Source organism: Mixophyes fleayi, chromosome 3, assembly GCF_038048845.1.
Source record: "Mixophyes fleayi isolate aMixFle1 chromosome 3, aMixFle1.hap1, whole genome shotgun sequence".
Taxonomy (NCBI): Eukaryota; Metazoa; Chordata; class Amphibia; order Anura; family Limnodynastidae; genus Mixophyes; species Mixophyes fleayi.
This window is the reverse complement of record NC_134404.1, coordinates 26,595,472-26,611,943: the sequence shown is the minus strand read 5'-3', so window position 1 is coordinate 26,611,943 and position 16,472 is coordinate 26,595,472. Positions and strand designations below refer to the sequence as shown.

The 16,472-nt window shown below is 39.0% G+C and overlaps 1 protein-coding gene across 1 annotated transcript in view; it reads left to right on the top strand.

Annotated features, from left to right (window-relative positions):
- Positions 1–16,472, top strand: part of LOC142143417 (maltase-glucoamylase-like) — a 191,734-nt gene that overhangs the window by 129,851 nt on the left and 45,411 nt on the right. Inside the window, exons 42-47 of the mRNA XM_075201251.1 lie at positions 713–861; positions 5,103–5,187; positions 6,152–6,208; positions 9,976–10,100; positions 10,975–11,063; positions 12,206–12,255. Coding sequence (XP_075057352.1) covers positions 713–861; positions 5,103–5,187; positions 6,152–6,208; positions 9,976–10,100; positions 10,975–11,063; positions 12,206–12,255 — 555 coding nt within the window. The remainder of the gene's footprint in view (positions 1–712; positions 862–5,102; positions 5,188–6,151; positions 6,209–9,975; positions 10,101–10,974; positions 11,064–12,205; positions 12,256–16,472) is intronic.

The following is a 16,472-nucleotide window of genomic DNA, read 5'->3' as shown; positions in this document are numbered from 1 at the left end:
ATGTATACAGATCACTTGTATGATTCATAGATTATAACTGTCATACAGATGCAGGGGCGCACACAGGATTTTTAAGGGGGGTTTCTCCTCCACCCAAAAAAAAAGAGAGAGTTGCTGCACATGCGCCCGCGCATGCGCAGCAGCTCCGTTTCGGCAGCACTGTACTATACAGCAGCCGCGGCGCTGTCAAAGAAGCTTCTATGACAGCGCCACGGCTGCTATATAGTACAGTGCCGCTATGTAAGGACACTTCTTTAGCGGAGGGGATCCTTCACAGTGGCGCAGCAGGGGTGGTTTCTGGGTCTCCAGAAACCACCCCTCCGCTAAAAAATGCCCTACATATCGGCACTGTACTATACAGCAGCAGCGGCGCTGTCAAAGAAGTGTCCGCGGTGGTGCTGTATTGAATATAGCACCGCCGCAGACGCTTCTTTGACAGCACCGCAGCCGAAACGGAGCTGCCGCGCATGCACCTCTCTAGGTTTGTTTTTTTTCTGGGGGTGGAGGAAACCCCCCCTGAAAAATCCTCAGTGCGCCCCTGCTTCAATATGCTGTTCTAATCAGTAGCTAATGTCGTAAAACCCATAAAGCAGCTTGATGCTTCTGTGCTCCCTGCTTGACAACAGGGTTGCTATAAATATTATGGGCAATTTTATGATACCCAGGTGTAGTGCCATTACTAATGTTATTACACATTTTCTTTTTATTGTAGAAACAAGATCCAGTAAGCTTTGATGCAGCATTTGAAGACTTATCAAGAGATGTCCTGAATATTAGATACACCCTTTTACCTTACTTGTACACCTTATTATTTGATGCTAATACAAAAGGTTCCACTGTGGTGAGACCACTGCTACATGAGTAAGTAGCTGATTTCATTGTATACTGTATTATTAAACACCTAGGGGTAAATGTATCAAACTGAGAGTTTTCCAGCGGGTTTGAAAAACCAATCAGATTCTAGCTATCATTTTATTAGTACATTCTTCAAAATGATAGCTAGAATTTGATTGGTTGCTATAGGCAACATCTCCACTTTTGTCACCGGAAATCCCTCAGCTTGATACATTTACCCCCTAGGTATTGTGTAACCTACCATTTAACATTCTGGGACATTTACCATATATAATTTGAGAGTTGTGGCGGTTTGTCAATTGAAACAACAGCTTGAAATAAATAGAATTACTGAGTACTCCAAGGTCTTTGAGTTTATGCGTGGTAGACTTGTGTTGTATTGCACTTTAGCCTGTATTATTTAGACTTACTAACTATTTGTAGTAGCATTTTTGGAAGCACTTTTCTGTACCCGAATAGGGACTGAATAGCTTCTGCATTTGTGTTACTACTGCAACTAAAATATTTTTCAATATTTTTCAGTGTGATAAAAATGTATAATTTTAAAAATCTTTCAAGTTTTTGTCCATAATTGCATTATTCTCACGTGAATGTGTTTGTAGCACAGCATCACTTGTAGTAGAAAACAGATTTGAATGTCCATCCAGAAAGTAGGTTATTTCAGTTGATGAAGAATAGTATGTTATGTCAAGCAGGTTTTAGCCCTGTTAATAAAACAAAATGTATATAATTTTTTTGGGAACCATGTTATCTTTCTTCATTGGTCTCTGGGGCATAAAGGTAACAAAAAGGTAACATAGGTTAATTGGCTGCTATCAAAATTGACCCTAGTCTGTGCTTCTGTCTGTGTGTGTATGTTAGGGAATTTAGACTGTAAGCTCCAATGGGGCAGGGACTGATGTGAGTTCTCTGTACAGGGCTGCGGAATCAGTGGCGCTATGTAAATAAATGGTGATGATGATGATGATAATCACTACTGGAAAAGTTAACAAAGTTGAAGCCAGTGGTGATTGTGTTCTTTCTAGCACATGAAACAAATAGGTTTCCTTCCAGTCATGCACTTTCTAAAGGTTTAACAAGCCACTTGAGACTTATTGATCTCATGATTCAGCATCAGCTAAAGTACAGTTTTTACAAGGAGATCTCTGCCTGAAAACAATTGCAACACTGTACTTAAGTACATAAGAACTATGGGCCTGATTCATTAAGGATCTTAAATGAAGAGGTATCTTATTTCAGCCTCCTGGACAAAACCATGTTACAATGCAAGGGGTGCAAATTAGTTTTCTGTTTTGCACATAAGTTAAATACTGACTGTTTTTTCATGTAGCACACAAATACTTGATAGCTTATTTGTACACTGAAATTTAAAGTTGACATTTGTGTGCTACATGAAAAAACAGTCAGTATTTAACTTATGTGCAAAACAGAAAACTAGTTTGCACCCCTTGCATTGTAACATGGTTTTGTCCAGGAGGCTGAAATAAGATACCTCTTCATTTAAGATCCTTAATGAATCAGGCCCTATAACTTCAACATACTATGATTGAAATTTAAAAAAAGTAAGGTTAGCCTTTTATGTATGTTTTAAAATGATTTGTCAAATTCTTCTAATTAACAAACAATAGACAGATTAAATGATCACATGAAACACAGTTTTCATTATTTAAGTAAAAAAGTGAACGTGGACAAATTAACATGTTATTTAACAAATGGTTTTTTTTTAATATGGTGTTTAGTTTACTGAAAAATGTACTAAAATTGCTTGAAGATGATGATAATAATATGTTTTTTATTTAACTTTTTTAAAAATAATAATTATTTTACAAAACTTAATTTATTTATATTTAATTAATCAATTAAATGTTAATAAGGTTTTTAAGAAAAAATTTAGAATTTTCCATGAAGAGATGACTGTGAATTCTATATATCTACATGTACATGTTCTAAACTTATAGAACAAAAAAAAAAGTTGGATTTTTTTTTTACTTTTTATTGTTTATAATAACTTCTCTTTAAAAGACTTTTTTAGTTTGCCTGCAATCTGTAGTTTGCTTTGCCTACAAATCAGGAGAATTATTCACTTTTTCAACTCAGCAAACTTTTATTATGAAGGGCTCAATTTACTAAGCTGCGGGTTCGAAAAAGTGGGGATGTTGCCTATAGCAACCAATCAGATTCTCGCTTTCATTTATTGAGTACTTTCTACAAAATGACAGCTAGAATCTGATTGGTTGCTATAGGCAACATCCCCACTTTTTAAAACCCGCAGCTTACTAAATCTAGCCCTAAGAGTTTTCACCACAACGTTGAACTACAAGGTTATTTAGTTGACTTGGTTCAACGATGTAGCCTATATAGTACAAAAGTTTGCATTTATGCTTTGTACCAACCTCATCCTCCACAAATTTAACATATGATAAGCTCAGTCTTAGTCTATTATGGACATTGCAGATATGCAGCCTAATTCTGACATGCTCCACAAATGTTTGGAACTCGCTACCCCACCTCACTCGACTCTTCCTCAATCTTCAGTCAAAACTCATCTTTTGTAGCTCATTATTCCTACCACTTCATGACCATGAGCCTGATTAATTAAGGATCTTAACTTCACAAACTTCTTATTTCAGTCTCCTGGACTAAACCATGTTACAATGCAAGGGGTGTAAATTAGTATTCTGTTTTGCACATAAGTTAAATACTGACTGTTTTTTCATGTAGCACACAAATACTTGATAGCTTATTTGTACGCTGAAATTTAAAGTTGATATTTGTGTGCTACATGAAAAAACAGTCAGTATTTAACTTATGTGCAAAACAGAAACTAATTTGCACCCTTTGCATTGTAACATGATTTTGTCCAGGAGACTGAAATAAGAAGTTTCTCAAGTTAAGATCCTTAATGAATCAGGCCCCTTGTTATTTATCACCTTCTCTCCCTTCGCCTGCTATCTCCATTTTCTCCCAGTTGTTCCTGCTGTCTCTCACCACCCCTCCCTCTAGAATGTAAACTCTCACAAACAGGGTCCTCTCTACCTATTGTCCCATGTCTGTCTACTGTCTGACTGCCTTGTACATCCTTTTATGTATTTTGCTGCACTCTGTATGAGTCCCCATAGTATTAATCACACTCATTTGTGCTACTTATGTGCATCTATTTGTTACTTGCTTCTGTATCCAGCGCTACGAAACCTGTGGCACCTAATAAACAAATAATAATAATTATAATAATATGAATAAAATAAGTGTATATCCTAAATAAGGCATGCTCATAGCATATATAAAGGTATAGGTTGCCCATTTTAAAAAGATGAATTGAGGTTGTAAAAGCAATAGAATGAAGTACACAATGCTCCTTTTCATCTGCTGCCTGTCTCAATAAATATGCCACCACCAGTATCCCCAAAAATATTTTTATATCAAAAAAATTTCTCTATAGTTGACAACATAAAGAACAAAGTAGAGGTATTATTGTTGTATTTAGATAACATAAAAACACATACAATGTGTTGGAATTATAAAATAAAGTAAAATAAAGGTGCTATGTCAAATCAACCAGCCCCAGAATATGGATATCAGGGTGAGAATAGGTCAATCGCCTTCATATCACCCCATGTGATTGCACTCACGTTACAAATATGTATTTGCATCTTTAAGAAATGTTGTGAAAAGGCGATCTTCTGTAATTATTCTTAGACGCCCCCATATGCTGATCGATAAACAACTCAAGTCTCCCAAACCACATTGTAGGATATCATGGGCAGCACGGTGGCTAAGTGGTTAACACTTCTGCCTCACAGTGCAAGGGTCATGAGTTCAATTCCCAACCATTGCCGTATCTGTGTGGAGTTTGTATGTTCTCTCCATGTTTGCGTGGGTTTCCTCCGGGTGCTCTGGTTTCCTCCCACACTCCAAAAACATACTAGTAGGTTAATTGGCTGCTATCAAAATTGACCCTAGTCTCTTTCTCTTTCTCTCTCTGTCTGTGTATGTTAAGGAATTTAGACTGTAAGCTTCAATGGGGCAGGGACTGATGTGAATGAGTTCTCTGTACAGCGCTGCAGAATCAGTGGCGCTAAATAAATAAATGGTGATGATGATATCAAATTTATTCAGAGAGGAAAAGACAGCAAAACAATTGAAGTTTAAGACTTTTATAATTCAGCATAAATTTCAACTCTAGTTACTGTTGTTTGGTTTACTCTATTTAAATATGAAATCCCAATAACAAATTATTTTACTTTTAGATTCGTTGAAGACAAAAATACATGGGATGTGTATAAACAATTCTTGTGGGGACCAGCGTTCATGATCAGTGCTGTGCTTGAAAAAGTGAGTCAAGTTTTACCCTCCATATAAACGTTTAAGCTTAATATGAAACAGTCTGATTGTTCCAGTCAATTTAAATTACCATAACAAAAGCTTTTCTTCAGCACAACTTTTTAATTGTATTTAGCTATTTAATAATTTATAAATGATTGTTTATTTAAGTAAGTTTGAAATCCAGTACAACTTTTCAGATCCTACTTGGCTTGGCATGTGTGCACCATTTATCATTTCACCTTGGTTTTTGACAAACTGTAAAGATTTGGGGGTAAATGTATCAAGCTGAGAGTTTTCTGGCGGGTTTGAAAAGTGGAGATGTTGCCTATAGCAACCAATCAGATTCTAGCTGTCATTTTATAGAATGTACTAAATAAATGATAGCTAGAATCTGATTGGTTTTTCAAACCGGCCGGAAAACTCTCAGCTTGATACATGTACCCCTTGGACTGAGATAGCAAAAATCTTTCTAGTTCCCATGGTGACTGTACAGAGATTCTTCTTCCTCTTCTCTGTATTTATGAATTAATTATAGTATTCAAGTGACATTAATTTATGTACCATGCAACAGTTAAAAGTGTATATTTTCACTGTGTGGTATTGTTAGTAGTGTAGCTTTGATTGCGAACACATATGTTTGCACCTAGAGTGTTTATGTTAATAAAAAAAAACAATACAAACTAGTACCTGCTTGAAGTCAGCAAGATGCTTTAGAGTTTATTGCCCCTGGGAGAGCGAGCAGATCCTCATCATACACTAACACTGCAGAAGCTGCTATTACACTCCATTTACAGCCAATCAATCTAACTCTTCTGCAATTTACCTATTGAGATATTTTTGGCACTGAAATGCTTGTTTGTCTCTTCTGACAGTATATAATCCAATACATTATATATCCACATACACTAGCGATTACAGCAAATAAACCAATATATGTAAAAAATCACTTATGTGTGTCTCTTTTTAATCCTAGGACGCATTAAGTGTAAATGCCTATTTCCCAAATACAGTTTGGTATGATTATCACACGGTAAGTATGTTTGTGAATACACCTAAAATATTTATTAATTAAAACAAGGACAATTAACACAGTATGCATATAACATAGACACATGATTTGCTACTAAGTTGCCAAAAAAGGTTAGGTAGTCCTCTATGATGAAATGACCTAGACCAAGGGTGTCCAACCTTTTAGCTTCCCTAGGCCACATTGGAAGACGACGAGTTGGTTTGGGCCGCACATAAAATACACTAACGATAGCTGATCATCCAAAAAAACAGAGAAAACATAGTTAATATATAAAAACTACTTGGAAATGAAGTTAGCATGCGGCCCGCAGGCCGCATGTTGGACAAGCCTGATCTAGACCTCAATCTTTCAAAAACTGAATTAATAATATTCTCACCCAAAAACAGAAGCTTCCTGCTTCTATTTCTGTTGATAACATGACCATAAATCCCACCACGCAAGCTCGCTGCCTAGGTGTTATCCTTGACTCATAACTATCATTTATTCCCCACATCAACTCCATATCTAAATCATGTTACATACATCTAAAGAACATTTCCAGAATACGCACATATCTCACACAAGACACCGCTAAAACCTTAATTCATGCACTCATCATCTCCCGCATCGACTATTGCAATTCCCTCCTTACTGGTCTTCCCAAAGTCAGACTTGAAGATTGATTTTCCTTGCAAAACATTCTTGCTCTGCTGAGCCACTCTGTCAGTCTCTACATTGGTTGCCTGTATTTCAACGAATCCAATATAAAATTCTTCTACTAACATACAAGGGCGTCAACAAAATTGCACCAACATGCATTTCCTCACTTGTCTCAAAATTATCACCCCACTCGACACCTCCGTTCTGCACAAGATCTGCGTCTCTCTTCCACTCTCATCACATCCTCCCATTCTCGGTTACACAACTTTTTTCGGGCTGCACCCACTTTGTGGAATTCCCTCCCTCGCACAGTAAGACTTTCCTCTAGTCTCCAAACCTTCAAGCGTGCTCTGAAAACCCACCTCTTCAGACAAACTTATAGTATTCCTCTACCACCTTCTTAATCTCCCCTATTACCACCCTCTACACAGCTAACACAAGACAACAACCCTCTGACACACACTGGTACACACATAGCCCACTCAGTAGTTTTACCTTTGCGTTCTAGCTGGTCCAGTGTGCAATATGATGTAGCACATGTCCTTGTGTTTCAAACTCCCATTGTCCATAGATTGTAAGTTTGCGAGCAGGGTTCTCTTACCTCTGTCTGTATGTATTACCCAGTATTGTTTATTAATGTTTGTTCCCAATTGTAAAGGGCTACGGAATTTGTTGGCGGTATATAAATAAATGATGATGATGATGACTCCTTCCCAGCAGATGGTCTTCCAGGGACTGCTGTTTAACAGCCAGCAGAGGGAGTTCCTTCCAAAGAAAAAATCCTCTTCTTACTTGAATTTGTGAAGTCTATTTTAGCTTGCAGACTGGTCTTGGGCTCACCTTTGCCTAAAAGTCATATGCTGATGATGATGCTCTCCACTTTTAAGGCAGTGTAATTTGCACGGGTTCATTTGAGGGAGTCCAGAATAAACTCATTTAGAAATGAAGCAAATTCTAACATAGTCTAACCAGACAGTTTATTAAACTGTCTCCATGACTGCCCTGATTCCTACCCTGGTGTCTGACAAGTGACATCCTCAACAGAAGGTGCTCCTTCACCATTTGGGAATGTATGTTGGTGACTACAGACGCATGCCTTCTTCTTTTGTGGCTGTCACTCTTCAGTGCCTTTTCCGTGTTCTTTGGACCCCAGAGGAGTCAAAGCTTTTAATAAATGTTCTGGAACCCAGAGCGCCCTAGTCAGAGCATGCCCATTCTTGTGAAGAAGGAGAAGAATGCCATGCTATTGGCATACCTCCAAGATTGCCCTGTGCATGAGAAAAACCAGCAGGCTCACACAATGGGCCAAGTAAAACATTCTGCGGTGTGTTCATCCCAGTGGTGGGGAACTGGGAAGCAGACTTTATCAGTAGACACTTCATCTTGTGAAATGATCCCTTCACCCAGAAATCTTCTGTCAGATAGCAGTCAGGTGGGGTCAACCAGATGGCATTGCAGATAAACCACAAGGTGGAGCGCTTCAGGTGAATGGATCCAAAAGTGTTATTTGTAGATGTCATGTCGATACCTTAGGACTTCTGTCTGATTTAACTATTCCTTCTGGTAGCTATACCTCTCTAAGTGCTAAAGGAGGTAAAAAGAGGTGACTCCGATGGCATGAACTGGCCGAAAAGGTGTGGTATTCAGACATTCTCAGCATGGCAGAGAACCAGTTGTGCTGTTTGCATCTAAGACCATACCTACTAATTCAGGGACATTTGCATAATCAAAGTTTACCTGGGCTGGCTTTAGCAACATGTCTGTTGAAGCCATGACTCTTACAGCTATAGGGCTTCCTGGACAATATGATTCACAGTATGGTCAAGCCTAGAAGGCTGGATTCCGCCAAGAGTTATCACAAGATCAGAAAGATGAATATCTCCTAGTGTGATCTGGCTAACGTCACCGCAAGGAGAGTTTCATCAACGTAGGAATAGGTTCTTTACTGTAATGGCAGTTAAGCTGTGAAACTAACAGAATTAACAAATGGGTTGGATGCCTTACAAGAAATGGTATAAAGCTATAATCAGCAGAGAATATTAAAGGGGTAACTGATCCAGGGAATTTATCTGACAGATACTTTTGCTGTCATACTTTGCAAGTCAAATATAGAGCATGGGGCGACAAATAATAATCACCCCCTTTTTTTTTACCTCCCTACTTCCTAGATTGGACTTTGGGCACCCTCTTTTTTTAAAAATAATTAAATAAATAAATGAATAGATTGTATTTACTCACTCTTTTTTTTCCTGAAGTCTGTTCAGCAGATGCAGGGGGCTCTTCAAACTTCTTCTCTCTTCTCAAATGGCTGCCCAAACGCTCCTCGGCTTCTTCACACACAAGAGGGGGGTGGAGCGGAGCAGTGCATGCTGAAAGGGGCGTTGGGAAATAACTTTACTCACACTGTCTGTCACTGACAGTGTGAGAACATGGGCAGAGGCGCTGCCGAAGAGAGAGATCACATGATCACTGACTGCCATCAGTGATCATGTGCGAGTGAGGCCATTACAAATCAGCCGGTGCCACGCCGCCGCTGCACCTCTGCCCCCAAACCGCTGACTAGATTAGAATATCTAGTCAGCAGAGCCTTGCATGGGTGCAAGCAAATACCGTAGTACTTTACAATTGGGAACAAAAACAGTAATAAAACAATACTGAGTAATACGGACAGAAAGTGAGGTAAGAAGGTCCTGCCCGCAAGCTTACAAGCCACCTTAATCTGTAACTTAATAAAATTTAATGTGGAAAATGTGTCAGCCAGTACGGTTGCTCAGTGGTTAGTACTTCTGCCTTACAGCACTGGGGTCATAAGTTCAATTCCCGACTATGTCCTTATCTGTGTGGAGTTTGTATGTTCTCCCCGTGTTTGCATGGGTTTCCTCCGGGTGCACCGGTTTCCTACCACACTTTAAAAACATACTGGTAGGTTAAGCGGCTGCTAACAAATTGACCCTAGTCTGTCTGTCTCTTTCTCCATCTGTCTGTCTCCATGTGCGTGTGTGTATATTAGGGAATTTAGACTGTAAGCCCCAATGGGGCAGGGACTGATGTGAGTGAGTTTTAAGAGAGTACAGTGCTGCGGAATTAGGGGCGCTATATAAATGGTGATGATGTTCATTTATTTTTAGGGTATTAAAGTTGATAAACAGAGTGATTGGAAAGTGCTGCCAGCACCAATTAACCATATTAATCTTCATGTGCGAGGTGGCTACATTTTACCACAACAAGCTCCTGCCTTCAACACAGAGTTTAGGTATGTACTAAATTTTCTTAAAAAACTATAAAAACACAAGGTTCACCTATTTCTTAAGAATAAAATCCCAAATACTGTATAAGGAAGGTATATACATGGATTTGCACTGCTCGGTCACTTAAACGTTTTCAGTACAAATTAATGTTGCTGCTGTCTGTTTCCTGTTTTTGACCTTGGCCGCAATTGAGTCAGTGTAGCTAGAAGTGAAGAATGTGCTCAAAGTTTCATTGAGCCAGGCAGCATATATTTTTAAAAAGCTACCTGGTTCTAAAGGTCAGGGCAGTACATATTGAACAAGTTATATTTAATCGTGTCCACATGAACCTTGATTTGATTAATCACATGCCTGCCAGATGACAATTTAGTTGCCCGCCTGAATGGTCAAATTGCATTAATCCAACTGTTCATGCACAAGGCTGAACATACAGATTACCATGCAAAAATATGTACCCATACTTCTGTGACCGCGCACAGTGAAACTTGTTTTCTTTGTCATCAGGGGAGGGCTGGCAAATTTTAGCCCCGGGGCAAGTCTCGACTCAGTAGCCTATTTTAAAGAAACAAAAATGCAGGTGGACTGTGAACCAGCCCAAGTTAGCCCAATAAAGGACCGGCCCAGGGGGGCGTCTGGCGCCCCAGCCCAGCCTGTCCTTGTTTGTCATAAAACCCAATAAAATCTAATTTTATAGGAATGGCTTAGTATCATGAGCATTTATAATTTTTCAGCACGCCCACAGTACAGTAGTTGGTCAGTTTTTGTTAAACATTATCAAATTGTCCAACCAAATTAAACCAGCTAGTTGTCAGCTTAATACTCAATTCTTGTTTTTCTTTTTTAATAACTTCTTTATTGTTTTGCCTATTTTTTTAATAGTCGCTTGAATCCAATGAAGCTTTTGGTTGCTTTGGATGACAATGAAAATGCCCATGGACATCTTTTCTGGGATGATGGTAAAAGCATTGGTAAGCTCCCATACTTTGCAATATTATCATTTAATTACATTTTTGTTTAAAATTAGATCAGTGCATCGAGTAGTATATGGATATGGAATACATATGCCAAACGAAGAGTATGGAATAAGTTAAATTCAAAGTGAAAGATGTCCCATAAAGTAACAATTTGTAGAGTTGGCCACAAAAAAATGTGAGCCAAACTATGACATCAAATTTGTGGTTGTCCAAGTGTATTTTGAGTTAGAACATGTGCAACTTGTAATCTAGGTTATAGATGCGTCCATCACCTTCATCGTCAATATGAAAAATAACACAATGCCTACGGGACGTAAAATCACATGCATCCTAAATGTGTATATAAAGAAGTAAGAGCATCTCTAAGGGACATGTTTGACTTGGTCTACATGCCCTCAACTTACATGTGAATGACCTATTGAAAACACATTGGGAGGGATCATTTTACTTTTAACTTTAGTAGAGTGGTTAAAATGTATTTTGAGGACAAACAGCATGATATATTTTAAACTCAATCAATAATCAAGTTGTTGCTTGACGATTATATACTATTTTCTTGTACAGTTTGGCTAGTTCAAAATATTTTGCTGTGCAAACCAAAATATTTGACAAATATAGCCATCCTCAGTTAAAAATACATCACATACTTACTAATCCTGGGCCTGATTCATTAGTGATCTTATCTTGTGCAAAAGTTAAGATGCTTATTATAAAAAGAAACTGGGAGATGGATTTTCATTTTAACTTAAGAAATTCATCACTTACGCAGTGGATTTTGCTTCTTATCTCCCTTTTCTGAGCATGCACAGAGTGGAATTGCTTAAGATAAGCAAAAAATGACATATAAGATCACTAATGAATCAGGCCCCCTCTTTTTATTCTGGCAGTAATCTTCAATTACAAATGTATTTATTTTTCTATTTAAATTTCTTACAATAAAATTAATTCCAAATGCTAACCAATCACTTTTTTATGCATATATGTATAGCCCCTCAATTGTCTATGAAGAATGTTGCAAGCCTCAAATGATACATACTCTATACTAGTTCATTATAATGTCTGTGTGTGTCAGTGAAAGATAAATATTTGTAGGACATTCATGATAGTGTTATAATCCACTATACCTTTTTTTCAAGATTCAATTGAACGAGGCATCTACATTTTGTATGAATTCCATGCAAGCAATGTAAGTATATATAATGTATATTACTATAGAACTGCAATGTAGCTGTAAAAGTTTACCATGATGTAACCCTGAAATAGTAGCAGACAGAATGAATGACAAACTGACACAAAATATGTGTAAGAACATAAGTTAACAAAAATATAAAAAATATGTTTACTTAGCTTCGATAAAGTTGATAACACATAAATGATTCTTCAGCATCACCACATGGAGAATCAACTTTCAGTGAGCAGCCTCCAGGTTGAATCATGCATCCTAGGATTATTATGGGGAAACTAGCAAGGTGTTCTCCTGGGTGTGGTAGGGTTTTCCGGCTGAAATAAATCTGACACTGTACAGCCCGACGAAAAAATAGCGATGACTAAAACCCCGGTAATGGCCAAATTGCGACTTGCATTGTGACTGACGAGTGCTATTTGAATTCTCTCTACCTCAAAAAAACGGCCTTGCAAAACGTGAACGGTAACAAATGACGTCATTTGTAATGGTCCGAATGGAAACTGCGGTTGCAATGCCTTTACCCACAGCATGGATAATGTAATCCGGGCTTGTAGTCATCACTATGTTTTCATCTGGCTGTAGAGTATCAGATTTATTTCAGGCGGAAAAATAACTACCACCGGTTCTCCTATTAGGGAACTGTAGATAAATAATATCTTCACAGTGCCCTCCTTTTATAGGTATTTGCTTAAATGAGAATAAATGTTGATGCAAAATGAACTTTAAAAAGTAGATGGCAGTATAGCACTACATATACTGTTTGTATGATATATATTAACTGTAATTAATGTATTTGTTGTTTTAAATTCAATAGAACTTTGTAATGCCAAACATCCCTTATTTGTTGCCTTAGATTGCAAAATATCAGTCTAATGTCATAGGTGGCAAATTCCTAGACTTGCTACATATAAGCTTGATCTCACTTTAATCATAATTTATAGCAGTGTTTTCCAAACCCAGTCCTCAGGGCCAGGGCCGGACTGGGACTAAAAATCAGCCCTGGCATTTAAAGCACACAGGCCCACGTGTTGTGGGCTCCATGCACTATATTGTTGCACACTGATGCTGGCGCAATACAACATGATGTAGTATGAGTGGGTGTGGGGGGGTATTTATTTCTCCTAATGACCCTCAACATTACATTATTAGCACCCCAATTACATCAATAAATACCATGACAATACATTATTAGTACCCAAATTACAGCAATAAATAACCCCCCACACACACTCATACTACATCAATCACCCCCACATTTCAACAACCGGCATCACCCCCCACATTACAGCAACCGGCATCACCCCCCACTGGCTCTCACCCTTTCTCCCAGCACCCCCTGGCTATCTCACCCCCTTTCCCAGCACCCCATGGCTCTTCCACACTCTTGACCCCCCCCATGCGAGAATGAGGGCACCCCCACGACCCCGCCCCCCCCCAAAAAAATCGCGGCAACCCCTCCCGTAAAATCGCGGCACCTCCGCGACCCCCCCCCTAAAATCGCGGGCACCCCCCCCTCCTCTTCAGTAACAAAAAAACAAAAAAAAACAGGAAATTCACCAGTGCACCAGTGCACAGCATAATGGGGGATGGACCTGAGGAGCGCGCAGCAGAGGTGGCTGGTTCCTGGGGGGGAACCAGCCACCAAAAAGATGGGAGGAGTCGGACCAGCCCATCCAGCCATCGGCCCTTCTGGAATTTGCCAGAAGTGCCAGGTGGCCAGTCCGGCCCTGCTCAGGGCTCCCTAACAATGCAGGTTTTCCATATCTCCTTGCAGGAGCACAGGTGTATTCATTACTGACTGACACATTGTAACAGATCCACAGGTGGTCCTAATTATGTCACATGTGATCCGGAAAACCTGCACTGTTAAAGAGACCTGAGGACTGGGTTTGGGAAACACTGATTTATAGTGATTTTTTTATAATATAAATCCATCCTGTCACAAAGCATTATGAAAGACTGATAACTACAAGCAAAAAGTAGCTATAAACAATCAGAAAAAAAGGCTACAACTTTGAATTAAACAATTTATAAGAATAAACAAAGGGGGGTTTAGCTAACAGTTCAAACCATGCACAAATCCCAATGTAACCACTGGCATCTCCAATCACCCACAATATTCATACCACAGACTACTGCAATACCCTGCCCTACTCCGAGATCACTAATCATCTTCCAAACCTCCTTAGATGTAATAAGCAAACCTTTAATTGATGACATGACCTCCAAATGTGCTACAACTCTAATGTGTGTATACACAGGTCTGCTCTTTATATCATCATCATCATCATCATCACCATTTATTTATATAGTGCCACTGATTCCTCAGCGCCGTACAGAGAACTCATTCACATCAGTCCCTGCCCCACTGGAGCTCACAGTCTAAATTCCCTAACACACACAGACAGAGAGAGAGAGACTATGGTCAATTTTGATAGCAGCCAATTAACCTACCAGTATGTTTTTGGAGTGTGGGAGGAAACCAGAGCACCCGGAGGAAACCCACGCAAACACAGGGAGAACATACAAACTCCACATAGATAAGGCCATGGTCGGGAATTGAACTCATGACCCCAGCGCTGTGAGGCAGAAGTGCTAACCACTAAGCCACCATGCTGTATTCCCCAAAGCTTTGTTTCCATGAAACAGAAACCACTCTTGTTATTCTGCAGGACTGGACCCTCTGAATTATGTGCTGTATGCCAGGCACTCCTTTCATTCACAGTGCAGGTGTCAGGTAGTGTTGCAAACATGTCACCTACATGCTATATATTGCTGCAAACTAATATGTAATACACTTGTAGCACTGACACTTGTACCATTAGGAAAAGCATGGCATTTAATGATTCCAAAATTCTGTGCACCTCCCATACAGCATCCAGCATTGAGAATCCATGGCCATAGGACCACATCATCATCATCATCATCATTTTATTTATATAGCGCCACTGATTCTGCAGCGCTGTGCAGAGAACCCATTCACATCAGTCCCTGTCCCATTGGAGCTTACAGTCTAAATTCCCTAACACACACACACAAACAGATAGACAGAGACAGACTAGGGTCAATTTTGATAGCAGCCAATTAACCTACTAGTATGGTTTTTTTGAAATGTGGGAGGAAACCTGAGCACCCGGGGGAAACCCACGCAAACACGGGGAGAACATTCAAACTCCACACAGATAAGGCCATGGTCAGTAATTGAACTCTTGATCCCAGCGCTGTGAGGCAGAAGTGCTAACCACGTAGCCACCGTGCTGCCCACAGGTTCTCCTTTCAAATGTAATGCATGTAAGGAACTAGGGATACCAGGGGCATAAGGGCCAGCTGAATATACAGGTGTATTAGTATCATCACAGGAGAGAAGGTACCAGAGATTGACCTATGCAATCAAAAAGAGAGGAAAATCATTATATATCTGTATGTGTAAATTAGATGGTACGTATTTGTGTATAAGTGTATATATGTCTAATATATACACTTATACACTGTGTCTAGGGTTGAGTGTGCATATGTCTGTGGGCATAAGAATACAAGGGTGACTGTGTTAAACACTGCAGTCTGCCAGTGGAATTCTATAGCTGGTCGTGGATGTGAATTCTTATTTGGCTATGGAAACATCCAGTGTCAGAGTGGCCCAACGGGACACCGGGGAAATCCTTCTGAATCAAATATTCTAAAAAGAAAAAATTGAGACATTGCCTTTATCAATTATTCATTTATCTAGTACATTCTAGAAAACGATAGCTAGAAACAGATTGGTTGCTATGAGCAACACCTTCATTTTTTTATTTTTCAAAAGGTTTGATAAATCTACAATCTTACCCCAAATGTTTATTAACTGCTTTTATAAATACATATATCATACAAAATTGGTTTTGATCTGTTAACCATATCTCTCTCTCAATGATGAATGGTCCCAGAAAAGCTATTTAACGGAGTCCAGTTAAAACCATAACTAAGTAATAGTAGTGATCTGCTATTTCTAGCATTATAACATCAATTGCATGTGATATATAAAGTTTTCCTATATTTCTCTGAAGCATAATACTTACCTTAATTGTTACCATGTTAATGATTCTGGGGCAGCAATGTAAGCCTATAGATTGTAAGCCTGCGAGCAGGGCCTTCTCACTTCTTTGTCTGTTTTACCCAGTTTGTTTATTAGTTTACTATGTTCGTCCCCAATTGTAAAGCGCTAGGGAATATGTTGGTGC